At 42.1% G+C, this 21,368-nt stretch overlaps 1 protein-coding gene across 2 annotated transcripts in view; it reads right to left on the bottom strand.

Moving 5' to 3' along the window:
- RGS12 (regulator of G protein signaling 12) overlaps positions 1–21,368 on the bottom strand; it is a 167,767-nt gene that overhangs the window by 30,524 nt on the left and 115,875 nt on the right. For both annotated transcript variants that reach the window (XM_077280057.1, XM_077280058.1), the window contains exons 5-15: positions 14,687–14,856; positions 13,514–13,606; positions 12,644–12,787; positions 11,893–12,072; positions 11,120–11,279; positions 9,955–10,067; positions 7,831–8,019; positions 6,074–6,147; positions 5,545–5,671; positions 4,146–4,242; positions 1,222–1,289 (exon numbers count right to left, since the gene is read on the bottom strand). In XM_077280057.1, coding sequence (XP_077136172.1) covers positions 1,222–1,289; positions 4,146–4,242; positions 5,545–5,671; positions 6,074–6,147; positions 7,831–8,019; positions 9,955–10,067; positions 11,120–11,279; positions 11,893–12,072; positions 12,644–12,787; positions 13,514–13,606; positions 14,687–14,856 — 1,415 coding nt within the window. The remainder of the gene's footprint in view (positions 1–1,221; positions 1,290–4,145; positions 4,243–5,544; positions 5,672–6,073; positions 6,148–7,830; positions 8,020–9,954; positions 10,068–11,119; positions 11,280–11,892; positions 12,073–12,643; positions 12,788–13,513; positions 13,607–14,686; positions 14,857–21,368) is intronic.

Below are 21,368 nucleotides of genomic sequence, written 5' to 3'. Positions count from 1 at the left end.
CCATTTGTTGTGGGACATCCCACTTTAGAGGGTCCTCAGTGTAAGGGTGTTGGGAAAAAACTAGAGATGATCTATTTGAGGTCCAGCGTCGAGGCTAGTCCTCTATGGCAGCTGGCTTTCATTTATGGGTGCTTACGATTCTTACTAGTTCCTGAGATGCACATCATGATATTGCAGGGTCTAGTACGAGTCAAAGGCACCTAGGATGCCAGGCTCAGAAGACAAGAGCAGATGTCGTGAAAGACCAAAACACTGACCCAGGGCAGCGTTAATGTCTAGAATTGACCCAAGGGTCATGAATAATTATGAGCGAACATGCTCAGATAAGGTGTTAAGGTGTTATCTGAGCATGCTCGTGTGCTAACAGAGTGTCTTCGGCATGCTCGAAAACATGTTCTGAGTCCCCGCAGTTGCAAGTTTGGTGGCTGTTTCAGGGTATGTGCACACATCAGGATTTCTTCAGGAATTTTTGCGTTTTTTTTTTGCAGATTTCCCCGATAAAAACGCTATAATTCTGCACAAAAAATGCATACATTATGCATCCTATCATTTAGAATGCATTCCGCATTTTTTGTGCAAATGTTACGTTTTTTTCTGCAAAAAAAACGCAATCCGGAAAAAGAAGCAATATGTTCATTATTTTTGTGGATTTTTTTGCGGATTTCCCATGATTTTGGAGTGTCAGGAGAAAACCGCAAAAATTCCGCAAAAAAATCCGCAAAAAAAAAACGCATGCGGATTTCTGGCAGAAATGTCCGGATTTTGTCAGGAAAATTTCTGCAAGAAATCCTGACGTGTGCACATACCCTAACAGAGGAAAAAAATGCAGGGATTGCCTGTTTGTTAGACAATGCCTGCATGTGTCGAACAGTCCCGCGGGGACCAGAACAAGCTTTTCAATAACGCATCTCTAAAACAGCTTTAAAATTTTGCTGATTTTCCATGAAAAGACCAGGGAAAAATACGGTGAACAGCAACCTTGGTTTGTAACCCATCTGAACTCTCACATCGCGCTCCCTTCTGGCAAGGCGCAAACTTTTTGGAATTTAATTTTCCATTGATATTTAAAACAAACTTTATGCATTATGTAGATTTCTACTGCAAAATGTAATAAAAAAAGGTGAAAAAAAAAAACCCATTTCATTTGCAAAATGAAAACTAGCAAAAATGGAATTCCCTTAAGAATCATAAACTTAATATGGAGATCAATGGTGTAATTACCATGGAATTATTACTCCTGGAGTTAGTCAGCGCGGGAGTCGATTTCATCATTGGGTTCTTGGATTTGTCTGCAATGGAATAACGATACAATCCGAGACTTTAACTAAAACATAATTCAGCTCCGTAAAACATAAAGAGACTATTCACAGCAGAGGCCAAAAAGTGCGGGGATCATAAATGACACAGAGGTGTGGAAATGTGGTTTTAGTGCATCGGATTTTCACAAAAAAAATTATTCTTGTATCAGTCTCCAGAATAGGAGAAAACCAAACACAGCAGCCAATTTATAGAAATATTATGTTAAGCGTTTGACAAAAAATAAAAATGTTAGAAAGGAGTCAAGTATGCCTTGTTAGTGCCAAAAAAGGGGGAAAAAAAAAAGATATATCAGCATGTAGCATTTACCGTATATACTTGTGTATAAGCCGAGTTTTTCAGAACATTTTTTTGTCCTGAAACCTCTCTTCCCGGCTTATACAAGAGTCATTGTTTGAGAAGCTGGCGGGGGAGGGAAAGCAGCGGGTCACCGGAGGCAGGAGCCGGCGGCTAAAGCCTGTGCCCGCTGCTAAAGAGAAATTAATATTCACTGTGCTGGCAATGAATATTCATTTCTACTATAGCGCGCACAGTGCCAGCAGCAGCTGAGCTATCACGGGTGCCCGCTCCTTAAGGTAATGAATATTCACCTCTCTCCACTCCCATAGGCATGGAGAGAGGTGAATATTCATTCTTTTAATGAGCGGGGACACGTGATGGCTTGTCGCCGGAACAAGGTGCAGTGACGGCATGCAGGGAAAGTAAGTAGGAGGTTTATTTTATGCTTTTCTCATGGGGGGCCATGCATACAAGGATAGGGATGAAGAGCCATGCATACCAGGATGGGGATGAAGAGCCATGCATACCAGGACAGGGATGAGGAAATCATGCAGACCAGGATGGGGATGAGGAACCTGCATACAAGGATGGAGATGAGGAACCATGCATACAAGGATGGAGATGAGGAACCATGCATACAAGGACGGGAATGAGGAACCATGCATACAAGGATGGAGATGAGGAACCATGCATACAAGGATGGAGATGAGGAAACCATGCATACAAGGATGGGGATAAGGAACCATGCATACAAGGATGGGGATGAGGAGCCATGCATACAAGGATGGAGATGAGGAACCATGCATACAAGGATGGGGATAAGGAACCATGCATACAAGGATGGGGATAAGGAACCATGCATACAAGGATGGGGATGAGGAGCCATGCATACAAGGATGGGGATGAGGAGCCATGCATACAAGGATGGGGATGAGGAGCCATGCATACAAGGATGGGGATGAGGAGCCATGCAAACAAGGATGGAGATGAGGAACCATGCATACAAGGATGGAGATGAGGAACCATGCATACAAGGATGAAGATGAGGAACCATGCATACAAGGATTGGGATGAGGAACCATGCATACAAGGATGGAGATAAGTAGCCATGCATACAAGGATGGGGATAAGGAGCCATGCATACAAGGATGGGGATAAGGAGCCATGCATACAAGGATGGGGATGAGGAGCCATGCAGACAAGGATGGGGGATGAGGAGCCATGCAGACAAGGATGGGGATGAGGAGCCATGCAGACAAGGATGGGGGATGAGGAGCCATGCATACAAGGATGGGGATGAGGAGCCATGCATACAAGGATGGGAATAAGGAGCCATGCATACAAGGATGGGGATGAGGAGCCATGCAGACAAGGATGGGAATGAGGAGCCATGCAGACAAGGATGGGGATAAGTAGCCATGCAGACAAGGATGGGGATGAGGAGCCATGCAGACAAGGATGGGGATGAGGAGCCATGCAGACAAGGATGGGGGATGAGGAGCCATGCATACAAGGATGGGGATGAGGAGCCATGCATACAAGGATGGGAATAAGGAGCCATGCATACAAGGATGGGGATAAGTAGCCATGCAGACAAGGATGGGGATGAGGAGCCATGCAGACAAGGATGGGGATAAGGAGCCATGCAGACAAGGATGGGGATAAGGAGCCATGCAGACAAGGATGGGGATGAGGAGCCATGCAGACAAGGATGGGGATGAGGAGCCATGCATACAAGGATGGGGATGAGGAGCCATGCAGACAAGGATGGGGATGAGGAGCCATGCATACAAGGATGGGAATAAGGAGCCATGCAGACAAGGATGGGGATGAGGAGCCATGCAGACAAGGATGGGGATGAGGAGCCATGCAGACAAGGATGGGGATGAGGAGCCATGCATACAAGGATGGGGATAAGTAGCCATGCAGACAAGGATGGGGATGAGGAGCCATGCAGACAAGGATGGGGATGAGGAGCCATGCAGACAAGGATGGGGATGAGGAGCCATGCAGACAAGGATGGGGATGAGGAGCCATGCAGACAAGGATGGGGGATGAGGAGCCATGCATACAAGGATGGGGATGAGGAGCCATGCATACAAGGATGGGAATAAGGAGCCATGCATACAAGGATGGGGATAAGTAGCCATGCAGACAAGGATGGGGATGAGGAGCCATGCTGACAAGGATGGGGATGAGGAGCCATGCAGACAAGGATGGGGATGAGGAGCCATGCAGACAAGGATGGGGATGAGGAGCCACGCATACAAGGATGGGGATGAGGAGCCATGCAGACAAGGATGGGGATGAGGAGCCATGCAGACAAGGATGGGAATAAGGAGCGACGCATACAAGGATGAGGATAAGGAGCGACGCATACAAGGATGGGGATAAGGAGCCATGCAAACAAGGATAGGGATGGGGGGACAATGCATATAGCTTATATTCAAGTCAATACGTTTTCCCAGTTTTTTGTGGCAAAATTAGGTGCCTCGGCTTATACATGAGTATATACGGTATATACTGTATAAAATTACTAAAGGACTCACCCTTAGTTCTGGAGCTCTCCTTCTCGTCCAATACAACCCTCTGCCCATCCAAGGTAGAAATTGGGACACCTAAATCTAAGGGTTCCTGTTCTCCGCTCTGCAAACAGTGTAATTACTACATTATTTTGGTTTTAATATTTTTTTGGGGGTGCTGTGGGGAGAATGGTGGGGCTACATTTATTAACAAAACTATGAAATATTTAAAGAATAACCATCATTTTCTTTTTTTCATAAATCAAAAGTACCATTTAAACTTTTGCAATATATTTTATTAGAGAAATCCACTTCTTTCTCCTCCTGGACTGATCTTTCATTCTCAATTCATGGGTAAAATGTGTCGTCGGTGAATAACAACTTTTCCATTCCTGAGTTAGGAGATGACAGTTGGTGCTCATAACATTCTATGAAAAACTAACAATTGTTTCAGGAGAACTGGCAGCAGAATGTCTGTGTCGCCTCTAGCTCCTCCCTCCTCCATAGAATCTTATAAGCACCAACTGTCATCTCCTCTCTCAGTTAATGGAGAAATCTGTCTTCGCCGAAAACAGATTTTTACCCCTGAATTGAGAATGAATGATCAGTCCAGGAGGAGAACGAAGCAGATTTCTGATATATTACCAGTTTCTTACTTTTTGTGAAAATTATGAAATAAAAAATAAAAAAAGACTCAGTCTTTAATCTGCAAAACTATAAATACAAGCGTGACTTTAATAAAAAATGAAGAAAAAAAAAAAAGTATAAATAGCCATGAAAAAAAGAGAAAAAAAAAAAAAAAGAATAGAACAGAAAGAAAGTTAAAATGTCGGAGCATAATATTTTTATATTATTTTTGACAAAACAGTAACAGATCTAAACAAAATGTATTTAGATGATTACTCCGGTGCTGGTCACGAGCGGTGCAGATAAGGTCGCATCTACAGATTGCTGGTGGGATGTGTGCACCATTGGGGGCATTGTGCACCTGTCCTATTCTAGTCATTGCCAGGTGTTGGAGGGAACACCTGATGATGGTGCAAGAAGCATCTCACCAAGTAACGGGATATTCCAGTAAGATCCAGACCATCAGGATAGGTGATAAGTAGCAGATCAGTGGGGGTCCAACCTCCACGATGTCTATCCAGCACCGGAACCCCATTCTCTATGGGACCGATGCTGGACAACCACTCCATTCAAACAAGGAACAAAAGTCCCTCACTTTGGCAACTTTGTGAGTGTCCAACAGCAGAGACCCCCATTGATCCCCTAGTTGGCAGCATTTCTCAGAATAGGTGGTAACTGGAACCCTTACCCCAATTTAATCAACCCCATTTTTTAGAAAAATTAAAAAATATAAAATACATTAAAAAAAATCATTATGTAGAACCTCAATACAAAAATATTAATCAAATGGCGCACTTACCAGCCTCGCCACCAGCTCGCCAAGATTCAGCCCGTATTTTGCGACAACCGGGCGCAGGACCTCCGTTACAGGCTTCGTTGGTTTGGCTTTCAGTCCAACAGACCTGTTAATTGGTACAAGGTCCAAACTAAATAGAAAGAAGAAAAGGTTACTTAATATTAATCCATATGTTGTTCCATTCCTTGAACATTAATCCTTCAACACCTCATAGATTACTTTTGCCTTTTTGCACAAAAATTAAAAGATTTTCTTAAAAAAGGGATACCACATTTTATTTTATTCTTTTAATTCTGCGTTACTGTTGCCTACTTAATCCTATACTCGCCGCACACTGTGAATGATACATTGTAGACATAATCCCCGGGAGATTGCTAGGCTGGAAGCTCAAGACCACAGATCTTCATGATCTTGAGTGCACATTTATTATAAAAACGGCTAAAAAGAAATCATTGCTGCCAGGAGGGTCTGAGTGGAAAAACTTTTCCGCAGCCCAGATTTACATTTGCTAGATTCATTTTGTTTCTCTTACCGAAATAAAGTCCGTTTTTCTATTCTTAGATCCCGGGACTCCAGAATGCTGCTGTCTTGGCTCAGGACGAGAGGCTTCATTATAAGCGGAGACAAAATAAACAGAAACATACAATAAATTACACATTGAGAAGGGCCGGTGGGCACAAATCACAGGCTGCCGGGTGGGACTGGTGTACAGTTCTGTACAAGGCACAAAGACAATTAACGCCTTCCCTGCTGTACGACCTGAGGCTAACGGACATGTAGCGGCTCCGAGCTGCACAGGGCCGAGGTCTGCCGGACATGTGCCCAAGGGGATAGGTGGAAGAAACCGCTTTGCCCTGACCATGGAATTTAGATACAGGGCTAGGATAGCAAACTGGAATAGGTGAAAGCTTATATACAGCTCTGGCAAAAATTAAGAGACTGCAAAATGTTCAGTTTGTCTGATTTTTCTCTTTGTAGGTATATTTTGGAGTAAAATGTAAATTGTTCTTTTATTCTATAAACTACTGACAACATGTCTCCGAAGTTCCAAGCAACAAATTTTGTATTTATTTTCTGAAAATGAGAAATGGTCAAAATAAAAAAAAAAAATGCATTGCTTGCAGACCTCAAATAATGCAAAAATAAAATAAGTTCATAATCATTTAGAAACAACAATACTAATGCTTTAACTCAGGAAGAGTTCAGAAATCAATAGTTTGTGGAATAACCATGATTTTTAATCACAGCTTTCATGTGTCTTGGCATGCTTTCCACCAGTCTTTCACATGGGCTTCTGGTGCAAAAATGTAAGCAGTTCTTCTTTGTTTGATGGCTTGTGACTATCCATCTTCCTCTTGATTACATTCCAGAGGTTTTCAGGTCTGGAGATTGGCAGAAGGAGTCAACTGTTTTTCCAGGATAACCTTGTATGCGGCTTGATTCATGCGTCCTTCGCAAAGAACAACCTGCCCAATTCCAGCCTTGCTGAAGCATCCCCAGATCATCATCTGGTCCTCTAATGGTTAGAAGGAGACCTGGAGAGGCACAAGCCACAGTGTCTTGCACCCACTGTGAAATTTGGTGGAGGATCGGTGATGATCTGGGGATGCTTCAGCAAGGCTGGAATTGGGCAGGTTGTTCTTGTATGAATCAAGCCGCATACAAGGTTATCCTGGAAAAACAGCTGATTCCTGAAAGTCATCGTATCCTGAAAGTCTGGTTCTAAAAAAAATCCTCAGTGGCCAGTGTGAGAAGTGTATTTAATCATTTTTTTTTTTACGATAGCTTTTCTAAGAAGCAAGTTTTACATCAAGCTTTGAGTTTACATTTAGCAAATTGCCAAATTAAACAATTTCTACTATAACAACGGTAAGTTATTAAAGGGGTTCTTTCATCTCATTAAATGAGTAACATTTTAAAAGTGCTTGTAAAAACAAGCAATTTTGCAATTTAACTTTTATTTTAAAAAAATATATATATTTTTCGGTTCTGAAAAATATTGGGATTTTTAATTCTATTGTGTACTACTCTGGTAACCGGCCACCTCTGCAGTCTCCGAGGTGGTCAGTTTCCTAGGTGATGAGTGTGAGCTTACAAGCTATTTGACATAACGGCTTGCCAGCTTGGTTGATCACAAGATCAGTGCCCTTGTGCTCCCCCAATGCAAGCAGGAAGCCGAGAGGCAAAGGAGCGGAGACCCCCTAGAAGATAGAAACTAGAGACAACCCCTTTAATATCCCCTTTTTCTGCTGAAATGAAATACTCTTGATGATTTTTCAAGTATAATACCTTGTTGCCTCCGACTAAGAACAGGTCCACTGCTGCGATGTTGAAGCCGCTCTTCTCGCAGAGGCTGCTTAGGATTTCTTTAATGGAATGGCCACTTTTCACCGCCATGGCACAGGATGAGCCGTCAGGCAGGGTAATACAACAATGCTTGGGGGATTTCTCGGAAGAAGAAACTCTCGACGATTCAAACTGTGGAAGGGATAGAAAAGTGACAGGTAATAAAGGAGCAGACAGCAGAACCGTGGATTCAGACAACGCTCCTCAATTACCATCTCAAGAGAGGGTACCTGTACGGTGCACCAAATGCAAACCTGTGTGATAGATATATCTATACACACTAAAATCGTAAACAATAGGTATGAAAAATATTCTGTATGGTTCGTAATTGAGAGAAGAATTGAATAAAATTGAAAACGATTACCAAGATGTAGGCGCCAAGACCCCGATTCAAGTGATGTGTTTCTTACTGGGCTGTGCGTTGTTTTAATAAAAATCTGTGTTTTATCAGCAGTACATTATCACTGCAGGATTAGGTGTCTCCTGGTCAAATACACCGTGTAACCCCGCCCCCACCACTGATTGGCAGCCGTGTACACTGTATATTGACAAACCTGCCAATCCGTGATGTGGGCGGGGTTACACACAGCTCAGCATTCGAGCTATGCTAGATCTGCAGCAGAGAAAACAGTGATGGTATCAAAATGACAGCATGCAAACCCGTAAGTAACACATCATTGGAATCAGGATATCATGCTGCTTTCAGATTACATAGCAGAAATTTGATCACAGATTCCCTTTAAATAGTTCTAAAAAATAATGAAAGAAAAAAAAAATGTAATAGCAGGCAGTAGTCAGTGACTAGAATTGATGCGAATTGATTTGCAAGACCCGATCCTTCGGCCACTTCAGTAACTGGTGGCTGCTCGATAGGAGCCCCCAGAACCCCATCCTTTCGGACAGCATCCAGTTTCCTTTGATTAGCCAGTCTAGCCAGGCCGGCTAATCGAAAAAAAATACATGCAGTCACATAAGAGATGGTTCTCAGGGCTCCTGTTCAGCGAACACAGACTACCGACTTGTCCGATTGACCAGGTCCTGCAAAATCGCTTCACAATAACAGTAACAATAACTACCATGGTGATCTTTCCATGGAGATTAGAGGTAATTTCCTAATTTATGATCATATTAAAGATGAAGCAGATTCTTAAATATTAGAATATGTGACAGAATTTTATAAAGTGGGTGGTGACAACATTCTGTGACCAATCAGAAAATGAGAATGATGGAAGCAGCAGGAGAGGAGTGAGCAGATTTTTCTGAGAGCAGTGACCAGTCTGCTCATGCAACTGTGATCATGAGGACATGATGGCATGTGACAGGGACAATGAAAAATGGACTTGGTCACTGCCACTCACAGCAACACACTTATATCGTCCAACTTTTTTGGGAGTTTACAGGTCACTACCTCCCACAAAGATCAGACTACTCCTCCTCTTATGCTTTTGCCACTATTTAAATCTTTTGATAGGAACCATATGTGGCTGAAAGGACCATGATGTTCTAGTTTTATGCAATTCTGCCCTGGACAGGTATTGAGCATCCTGAGGTTAGATCAGAAGACAAGAATAGTAGCAAAAGCAGGAGAGGCAGAGTAGCTTGAACTTATGGGAGAAAGTGACCTATAAAAGTTTTTTTTTTTGTCATTTTGAAGATATGTCAATGAAAGACTAGTTTTGACACTAGAAATATGTAGGATTCGAGTTTTTCTTTTTTTCTTACACAGCATAAGGTTTATACATTTTATTAATTTAGCATATGTAAGGTAATGTCCAAAATTAGATGACAACACACAAATAATTAGTCTTGTAATCCACTAAAGGCCATTTAATATTCCTCAGAAAGAAGCCAGAACAGATGGAAAGGAAGGATTCACGTCCAAGTTCTTTCAGAATTAAACCAGCCAGCTATGTAAAGTTTACAATCCCCCCGAGGGGACGTGCCCACAAGTCATTTGCTAACATGCGGGTAGTCAGTAACGCAAGGTTATAAAGGCAGAGCCCCATGTCAAGACGGACGATAAGAATTTGTCTTGTAAAACAATTACAACTTTAATGTGATCCTTACCTCCAGCGCATTGCCATTACTGCCACAATTAATCATCTCAAGACTCGCTGAAGAGGATACAGAACCCTGCGACCCTCGCCTCCTGCAGGGAGCCCCGTTGCTAATGGAGGATTCTGCCAGGAAAAAGGTTCATGAAAATAAAAAAAATGAGTGGAAAGGTAACAAGAAAAGCTTCCGCCTGATTGTCCAGAGCTGAAGAGCAGTCCTGCAGTAGATTATATATATATTATATACACACACACATATATACACACATATACATGTAGAATATTTCTTCTGATTTGCCATGTCTCTTTCCTCATGTGCAGGGCATTACAGTAATATAATAATAATAATAATTATTATTTTTATTTATATAGCGCCAACATATTCCGCAGCGCTTTACAAATTATAGAGTACAGTAGCTTAGGTATCCATAACAGTTAGTTGCTGGTGGTCGTAACCATGGAAGGCTAAGCTACTGCAATGCCCTGTACATGGGGTAAGTGACATAGTGAATCAGGTAGTTACGAATATTACACCTACTAGATATTTGGGATAGGATCTTGCAGATGGGAATGCCCCTTTAATATTGGATACATAGAAAGGCGCTGTCTATTGAGTCGCACAGAAGTATTTTATGGGCATGCTCTGGACAATGTTTTTGGAAGGGAAGTCATTGTGTTCCTTGTGCGGATGATCCTGTAACTTCCCTTTAAACAGTAGGTTATTTTCTGGTGTTGTGTTCCCTTTGTATAGGTTTCCCAGATCTGAACAGTACCGCACTCAAATAAATCCAATAGCCAGCCATGGAATATAAAAGTTTATGAAAAACTGAGGGCCCCAGACAAGCTCATTGCGCTCTCCATGTACAGCTTAGTTAACCAGGCAGCTCTCTCTTCCTCTCTCCCAGCAGTAAGTCCAAGCACAATCTCATAAATTAAACAGGAGCTGTATTACAGTGAGCCGGGTCGGGACTAATTGACTGTGTGCATATGGCCCCTCCTGACTCAATACAGCAGCAGTGGGAGCAAATAGGGATCAGGCACTTTGATTTCAACACGTCCGATCCTTTTGTTCCCAGGGGAGATAAGTCGCTGCCCTCTCCTAATCCTGACCACACGCTAGTCACATTGAGTATTACGGTACTTTTTTTCGGCAGGTCACAGCAGTATTATATAGTTACCGTTTGGGATCTCTCCATTCTCTCTCTTCTTCTGAGACTTCCCTATGCTTTTACTCCTTGACCAAGAAAAGAACGTGCCTTTCTTCCTCTTCTCATTCTCATCCTCCCCTCCAGACTCCTCGTTTAGCGATCTTCCTGACTTGGTTTTCTTGCTGGCTTGCTGAACAAGTACAGGAAAGACAGGTCAGGCCAAATACTTCAGTAACAAAAGCATGCGCTTTAAGGGATGACATTCTTATCTTCTCTCACACCAGTGGGTGGCAACGCTGACATTCTGCTTATCTCGTGGAATGGACTACACAAAGCACTGGAGACCATTTATAAAGCTCATCCCTCACTATCTGGAGATTGACAGACCACCCAAAGCACTGGAGACCATTTATACAGCTCATCCCTCACTATCTGGAGATTGAAGCTTGCCAGACAAGACACCAGTCCGGACATTCCAGGACACTCACAGAGACAAGTCTCCACTTATAGTCAGTCCTGGAGATATCTGCAGCATCCAAACATCAGTCCTACACAGACATGCAAATTGCGACAGTGAGCTGCTAATCACAGGAGGTGGCGTGGTTGGACACCTTGGCACAAGGCAGCTCATATGATCATTGATAATCTCCTAGTGATAAAACCTTCATTGTAAGTAAACAGCACACAGCCTGATAAGTGACACATAGCTGAAGTCAGTGTTTAACCGCTACCTACTCAAATGACAGAGCAAAAACCTACTAACAGATTCCCTTTAAAAAAAAAAATACAAAAAATATAGATACCTTCTTAGGTGTAGAGATATTTGAGCGGTCAGAGCCAACGCTATGTTTTGAGGTGGGACTACTTGGTACCTCTTGGGGGTCTGGTAGAGATCTCCCCTCCACTTCGGCAAGCATGCATTCCTGGTACAGGTGAGACTTTAGGAACCGCGTGTAGCTGTCAAATTTCATAAGATTAAAAATCTACAAACAAAGACAAAACCTATTTAGTGTTTTCAACAAATTCCACAGACCAATAAATATAGAAAAACATTATATAAAAAATATATATATTTGTCTTGTTCTAGTGATGGAAGACAACAGAATTTTAACAACAGGTCCCTACTCTAAAGGAGTTTATGCACTTAGTGGTAGCAATATAAAGCTTTTGAAAGCAGGCCGAGGATTTAATGAGCTTGAAAAGGAACAAAAATAAAAATGTGTCACAGGACGACGGGCATTAAAAAAATAATATAATAATAACATTATTTGGCTCTGTGGCCTTATGTACAACACTTTATACGCTGCATTTTGTTTCTAAACAAAATCCACCGCGGGAAAGAGTTCAAGCAAAGTGCACGGGATTTCACTAAAACTTTTATTTATTTTTTAATGTCCATAAAAGACAGAGAAACACAAATAAAAGCACAGCAAACGTGCAATAAACAGAGCAGTTCTTTCTACAAGTGTCTGCACTAAAATAAAGCAAAGGAAAAAGAGCAGGGTTTTCGCACACAGGAACATGGTCCGAATATTTTATTTTCTGCAGCCGTACCTGGAGCTGCTGTTCTTTGAACATATCAGGGTGCGGAGCGTTCAGGATGTCATCGGCCAGTTGAGCCTGGCTGTCAATGTTTACTGGTGTGGTCGCTTTGCTGCTTAAGAACTTATTAAATATCTCCCGGGCTCGATAGGACAGCTACCGTAGTAAGTAAAGAAAAAAAAAAGTAAATTATAATATATATATATATATATATATATATATATATATATATATATATATATATATATATATATATATATATATATATATATATATACACACACATACATACATATATATACATAGTAATATATACACATATATATATATATATATATATATATATATATATATATATATATATATATATATATATATATATATATACACACACACACACACATACATAGATATACATATATACATAGATATACATATATACATATATTTTATACACATATATATATATATATATATATATATATATATAGTTTGATATATATATATATAGATAGATAGATAGATAGATAGATAGATAGATAGATAGATAGATATAAAATAAATAATAATTAGACAAATTTTATTATTAAAAACGGTAATAATGTATATTTGTTTTCATTTTTTACTACTACTACTAATAATAATATATACAACATTATGTTATAGCAGTAATTAATATATTCTAACAACTAAGGCACGAGGTCGAATGTGCCTCATGCTTTTATGCAGTGGAGAGAGGATTTCTACATATTAGTCGGAGCAAACAGTTCTGTGTTTTTTTTCTGCATTTATTTTAGGATTTTCTTTTGGTATACACAAAGCCCAGACAGAGCGGTGAAATACGGTTCTGCAGAAATATCACTCATTACGTAAGCAGTCTACCTCATTTTTGTCATGAGCTGGAACATGACTGAAATATTCGCAGGACTGCCAGAACAAGATGTTCTCCTCGCTGAATTCTTTCTTTAGAAATTCCTGCAGGGGGTCAAGACACAAAATACAGATTACAATGAAACCTGAGCGCACATAGATCACCTCCTGCACATGTGTGTGACTCCACCAGCAATAATCTTATTTCCACGAGTCTCCCTTTTAATAATAAAAGGGATCAGCAATGATCGCCGAGGGAACCTGGCAGTGACACCAGACAATTTCCCTACAGCACCCCCACTGGGCGAATGAAGCATTACACAGTTTCCATTAAGATGTCTACCCGCCTGGACAAGCAGGATCCTCAAGAGAAGGAGATGAATATACTCTTTTTTTGCCAGACAACTCCAATTAAAGGATATGTACCAACATTAGAAGTCATCCCCTAACCATTGAAGCGTTTGACCTCTGGGACCCTAAACGTCCCTTCAGAATGGAGCGAAGAGTGAGCATGCGCAGCTACACTCCATTCATTCTTAATGGGAGAGATGGAGACCAGAAGAATGCATCATAGGTATGCATGCACAACCTCCACTCCATTCAGATGGGCTCTTCGAACCATGTTCTTGGGATTGGCGGAAGCACCGGAGGTCAGACCCCCATTGATTGTATTCCCTATCCTAGGCGTAGGGCGCTAACTTCTAATCTGGGTGCAAACCATTTAAGTCTTCACAACCTTTAGAGAAGGCACCAAGCCTGAACCGGAATACTCACATAGTGAGCGCATTATTGTAATTTCCACATACAACTTGTTCTTCTCTGCAGACTGATTGTCAGACCATTTTTTAATGAGGCACTTTAGCAGCAGCTGCTCCACTCATGGCTTGAAGAGCACTTGGCAATTACTCTGCTTTATGACAGTTCCCTTCCACCAGTTTGCCTCACCAAGCCGCGTGCCCTTGGCTGCTCTTGGCTCTCCTCCGAGCACGTGTCTGGGATAAGTCATGCCTTCTGAAACTTTATAGATTGTTTTCCGCTCAATTTGACAACCAATTTACCACAATTTGGACACGGCCTACCAGGACCACTGCAGTTTTCTCGTAGGATGCTCACCATATAAACCATCCAGACTTCACCCCAAAAAGTAATTCCGTCACTTCTCATCAGTGACAGAAACGTACTAACCGTGAAATATCGAACCCCAACTGGATCCTGAAGAAGACGTTCGAACGACACAGCCCAACTGGCCACCCGCCGCTCTCCGAGCCTCCGGCAGCTCTGCACACTGGGCAGGCTGGCATTGCTGCTCAGGCTGTTCTCGCTGATACATCCTTTAAGATCAGTGCTGTTCAGTTCTACCAGAAAACCAAAGAGAAAATCATGAAGTACAACGTAGGTAGGTCAGTCATTCATTTCCATAGAGAAGAAGTACATGGGTAGTGGCCAGTATGGTTAGGAAGTACTGACGTGCACTAGATGGCATTTCATAGGGGATTTATTTAGAACTTTTTGGAGTACTGTAGATCACCTGATCAGGATCCCTGCAGCGCCACCATAGGAGAAGGAAGGCATAACACTGTGCCCATGAACATTAACGGCTTCTGTGTTTACACAACACATGTCCTCCAGATAGAGAAAAACTCTACAGCCGGGAAAACTCTTTGGATAGCTGCAGGCAGCCGTTCCTCCCAACCCCGCCATAGATGTGTGCATGTTCTTCTCACTCAAGAATACATAAGTTCTGAATGGGGAGAGCTGAGGAAGCCTTTAGCAGTCTCCTCTGATGGCGGCTCATTTTCCATGAGAACTAAAGGATTCCGGTTATGTCCAATCACCCGATCCTTCTTTCCCCAAACACTTGGGGCACCAATGTGTCCATGGGTTCATCAGACTCATTTAAATTGCAGTCCTAAAAGGAACCTGTCAGGTTGTACACACGGTCTGATCTGCTGACAGCACAGCACAAAGAAGGAGAAGCATTATATATAGACCGGTTTTTTGTTGTTGCTTTTTTTTTTAACAAAAAATTCAGTACAATTGGACTATATTCATTAAAATCCCTGGTGTTTGTATGAATGATTCAGGAGGGTGATCCTACTCACATAGTGAAATCCATCTGTATACACAGTCATGCTACAAGGAGGTCCACTGGGCACCCATTGATTTCTACATTGTAGGTCCACTGGGCACCCATTGATTTCTACATTGTAGGTCCACTGGACACTAATTGATTTCTAAATTGTAGGTCCACTGGCCACCCATTGATTTATACATTGTAGGTCCACTGGGCACTCATTGATTACTACATTGCAGGTCCACTGGCCACCCATTGATTTATACATTGTAGGTCCACTGGGCGCCCATTGATTACTACATTGTAGGTCCACTGGACACTAATTGATTACTACATTGTAGGTCCCCTGGGCGCCCATTGGTTTCTACATTGTAGGTCCACTGGGCGCCCTTGATTTCTACATTGTAGGTCCACTGGGCGCCCATTGGTTTCTACATTGCAGGTCCACTGGCCACCCATTGATTTCTACATTGTAGGTCCACTGGGCGCCCATTGATTTCTACATTGTAGGTCCACTGGGCGCCCATTGATTTCTACATTGTAGGTCCACTGGGCGCCCATTGATTTCTACATTGTAGGTCCACTGGGCGCCCATTGATTTCTACATTGTAGGTTCATTGGGCGCCCATTGATTTCTACATTGTAGGTCCACTGGGCACCCATTGATTTCTACATTGTAGGTCCACTGGGTACCCACTGATTTCTACATTGTAGGTCCACTGGCCACCCATTGATTTCTACATTGTAGGTCCACTGGCCACCCACTGATTTCTACATTGTAGGTCCACTGGCCACCCATTGATTTCTACATTGTAGGTCCACTGGCCACCCATTGATTTCTACATTGTAGGTCCACTGGCCACCCACTGATTTCTACATTGTAGGTCCACTGGGAGCACATGGATTTCTACATTGTAGGTCCACTGGAAGCACATGGATTTCTACATTGTAGGTCCATTGGGCGTCCATTGATTGCTACAAGGAGGTCCATTGTTTCCCCAACAATAAGAGATATAATGGGCTCATGGTTGATAATGAGCAAAGTAGCTCCAATCAAAGTCTGCAGGACCCCAGCCAACCAATCTAGTGGGCTGGCACTGAAGCCTTTATGCCTGTATACACCTTTTTCTCAATGTCTATAACAATATTTACAGAAAATGGAAAAAAAAAATCTAAATACTGTACGGAAGATACAAAACACACAAAGCAATAAGAGCGATCACACCCTGATTATGGAGAACATGGTTTGTCTGGCATCCAATAAAATAACCTTGTAAACCTTCTCTCATCCAACATGTGCAAATATTATTTGAGAAAAGTGACACTATAAAACAATGGCAAGGACACGCTGAACAATCACGTGATTTAATATAGGTATAAATGTGTTTTATAACCTTGTTCTCTGCAGAAAACAGTAAATTCTAGTTCAGTCCTTACAGGGTCTGCCATAGTCGGTGCACCAAGGTTATATCTTACAGTATCAGAACTTTTATCTCAGATTTGGCAAATAACCGTACACCCTTAAGAGAAATCTGGCTACATAGTGATCCAACATAGGGGATGCACCCGTTCTGACAGCAGGCGATCAAATCATCACACAGCCCACAAGACAGTGGAGGAGAAGCTCGTCAGGATAATTAAGCCTCCCCCTCTGTGCCGCATGTGCAGGGCGGCAGTCAATGGGCAATCAACTTGACTAGAGAAAGGAGAATGTGCCGAAGACCTATCATTATGTGAACGGGCCATGTGCAACAAAAGAGGGCTTTCCACAATCGTGCATATTCATCTACGAGCAGAAAAGGCCTGTTATTTTCATTATTGTTTATTTAGTATGTGCCAAGAAATTCTGCAGAGCAACCGAGGAGACGCATCGGGCAAATGTGCTCAACCATGGAAGATGTACAATAGGCCGAAGCTCGAAAACTGGGATGGATAGGGCTTACTCTGCCTATAAGATGGTGCGGCCATTGACATAACATTATCCCTACATGAACCCGAATTGGTGAGGACAAACAGATGTTAGAATTTGTGCTGGAGGAGACCTCATTAAGCGCTTGTTCTTTGGGTCAATATTTATTTTGTTTTTTTGTTTTTGTTATCAGCGAGTATCTACTGTGGTCATTTTTTTGAAGCTGGCAAGTACATGATAAAGACTGTCCACAGAGCCTGACGAAAACTATATGATCTGATTTTAGTAGGATTTTAATAATGAAATACCTTTTAAAGGAGCCCATATAAAGTCTTAGGGAGAGGAGAAACTGGCATTTACCACTTGTACTATGGTCAGTCTTGTGGTGAGTAAAGCTGTATTCACACATCTGTGTCTCACGTTCAGACCACCATCAATGATTCAAGGACCAGCCATGGGTCTCCTGACCCAAACTGGACAGCCTCAGACTGTCAAGGTACAGGGGATCGGCGGACATACTCTGACCTTGACACACAGATATATGAATGCCGCCTAATTTACACGTTCGTGAAGGCTCTTTGGCCTTAGAAAAAAAAATGGGTGTTGGGGTAATTTGAAAGTCTTCCCAATTTTGGTAAATACTGGTGGCGAATAGAACGTGAAAGTTTATGGAAATATCTTTCTTGGAGCAAAGGCTTTGGGCAATTAAAAATTCCACAAGACAAGTTTGGGCTATGAAGGTTCCCAAACACATTAAATGGAAAATGAAGAACCTGCCAATTATGGTGGGACTGACTGCCCATCTGAAGTCAAGTGTATGTAGACCTCCCCCGACTATCCTCTAACATATGTGAGGAGAGAGAAGAATCAGGTCTGTTGAATTTTAACAACCGATCATTTTGTTCCATGAGGAGTAAATCAGTTTCCAGAGAGGTAAGCGCCTCTCTCGGAGCATAGGAACACTTGGCTGAGCAGTCTGTTTTCTGTGGGGCAGTGGCTGCTGGCTGTCGGGAGATTCGGCTATCTAATGTGTATCAAGGCCTTTAGAGCCTGTTACCAAATGGATAAAGATCAATCTGAAGATAAGTGGTTTAGATGACATCATGCCAGACAGCTAAAATTGAACACATCAGTCAAGTTTTTTTTTTATTATTATGCTCACAGCAAGGTCTAAAACAAAAAGAAGATCTAGACCAAAAAGTGTAAAAAATGGCTGTATTAATTATTCAACTTTATTCCGCACTGTTTTAGTGCTTATTCCAGTCTCCTCCCAATTGATTGATTATTGTAGACAACCAACAGTAGGTAGAAGACACATTCAAGAAGCCAAAACACCGGTTTGTTCACTTTGCGCTGAAAAATTAACATCTTGAATTTCAAAACCAAAAAAAAAGGTACTGTAGAAGAAGAACAATCCTCCTTTTGCAAATGCTGCGCAATTACGTCCCATATGTTCTCGACGGGAGACCAGTCTTGGTGACCCTGCAGGCTATGGTAGCACATTTAGGCCATGTAGGCTGCTCAAGTAGTGCAAGTAATGTGTGGGCTGGCGTTGTCATCTTGAAAAAATGGCTTATGGGACACTTGAGATATGGCTGCACCACTAGTTCAGTGACCAAATCAATGTAACGCTGAGCTGCTAGTGTACCTGGAATGAAGACTAAAGGGTTCGGCTACCGTAAATTATACCACCCAACAAGGACTCGGACTGGTGTGGCATTCCCTTGTGGAAACCTTTTCATAGCGTTGTCCACGTGGTCTCCAGACCAGTCTACAAAAGCGGGACTTATCACAGAACAGGATACACCTTCATTCCAGCCTCCAATGCCTTCTGGTTCTGCACCATCATAGAATTTGAGAGAGGTGATGTCAATGGAGCACCTGTACTTGATGTCTAACTCAGAGTCCAGTGTCGTGCAAACGCATTGGGATGTTTCCTGTAGACACCGTTTGCTGCCTTAGGCTGGAGTCACACCAGTATATCATGCTAATGACTCTTGGCTCATGCTCTAAACCAAGTGTCATGCCACTGTGCACCAATCCTCGCGCATAGAGATGATCATAGCAAAGCTGCGAAGGTGGGGGAGAAATTTAATGAACTGGTCTCCCATCGAGCACATCTGGGACATCATTGGTCGTCAATTCCAAAAGGGAGCTGCCAGCAGCAGATCTTGATTTGCCCAAGTGCATTTTGAGCAGCAGAACTTTCGTCAGACAACCATTAATACCCTCACAGATAGCAGCCGATGCTGTAAGTGCGGGGATTTCTGCATGTGGCTTTCATATTGAATAAATCGAGATGTTTAGAAAAAATGGTTTCCATTTTTACATTATTTGTATATTATTAACATGTCTGATTTCCACAATTCCATGACTTTAGCTTCTTGATGCTGCAATTTCAATGTTGAGCACTATATCTGGCAGCACTTCGTAGGAAAGGGTCTGGGTGTTTTTTTTTTCTTTTTACAGAGCCAAAAGTCAACCTACAGTTTGGCTAAGGATTTTTACTACAGTGAGAATAAATGTTGTCAAACTTAGCCAAGACACATAAAAAGACTGGAAACAAACATAAAAACACAAACGATGGAGGTGATGGCATCCAAGTTGGCTTACAAGTCCGGCTTGAATCTATCATTACACGCCAATTCTCATAGGTTAGCTCACGTTTGTCCTCATTTCCACATTTCTGTCTCCGAGGCACTCATCCAGCTCACTACAGAACAGGAGAAGTGACATGTAGAAGAAGTCCAGGAGGAAGAAACTCAAGTTCTAAGAGTTTGCATCTAGCCAGCTTTCACTGGACACTTTCCTAACCAGAGGCCTGGGTTTCCTCTACAAGTCTCCGGCCGTGCGGTCACAAGGACCCCAGGCTTGAATGAGTGGTTTTGTGCTAGATCTGCCAAAAAATTGCTCTTGGCCTTTAAGCTTTCTTAATATTACCAGGATAAGACGTATACTTCAAATATCTCATGACATGACGGCCGCGAGACATGCAGGCGCGGGGACCGGACATATTCTTCTAGTGCGCCAAAGACACTCGGCTAGCACACGAGCATGCTCGGATAACACCTTATCTCAGCACATTCGCTCATCACTACTTGGTGTAACTAAAATACGATCTTACAAAGAAAAGGATGGGGCAAAAGATACATTTTAGGTCTCCACCATGCAACTCTTGAGGCATTTGGTTTGTCTGGTGTGGGAAACCCTTAATCAAGTACTCTAGGTACTAGCCTTTTTTTTATAATAATTTGGGACAACCAATTTAAATTAAGAGGTCTCTAATTTAGGATTCTCATCTATGAGCCAGATTTGGGAGCAGCTATAGCGAGTGTCTCTCACTCTGGAGGACTCAGCCTGACCTTTCATTACATCTACTGTTCACTGAGCTTTAAAGGAGAGCTGTGTAATACTCCACTTCTCCAGTGGGAGTGCTGCGGAGGAATTGAACACTTGATGCTAGGTGTTACCACTGATCACTGTGATCAGCTTATTCTCCTGGGAGCCATAAAAAAAAAAAAGTGATTGAGAAATATTTGTTGGGTGAAATATTAACGCTACATCTGCTGCTATAGGGTAGGATATTTTCTTATTCAGGTTTTCTTTGCCATTTTATAATCCAATGGTGTGTTAAGAAATGAGACTCCGTTAGCAGTGCGGAGAAAGCCAGATTCTATATTTTTAACCTGACAGCTGGGATTTGATTGATTTATATTGGTGGGAGCAGATTTTTTTCTTCTAAAGGATCTGGCAATTGCCTACAGAATGTCTGATCGGTTATTATAACATTATTCATGTGCTGTTTCTCCCCATTTCTGCTCCTCTATAAATAACCTTCCTCGCTCTGACTAAACATGAAATTGTTGTTTTCTCATGTGCGCTGG

The sequence above is a fragment of the Ranitomeya variabilis genome, chromosome 1, assembly GCF_051348905.1.
Source record: "Ranitomeya variabilis isolate aRanVar5 chromosome 1, aRanVar5.hap1, whole genome shotgun sequence".
Taxonomy (NCBI): domain Eukaryota; kingdom Metazoa; phylum Chordata; class Amphibia; order Anura; family Dendrobatidae; genus Ranitomeya; species Ranitomeya variabilis.
The sequence above is the reverse complement of the archived record's forward strand: the minus strand, read 5'-3'. Positions and strand labels throughout refer to the sequence as shown.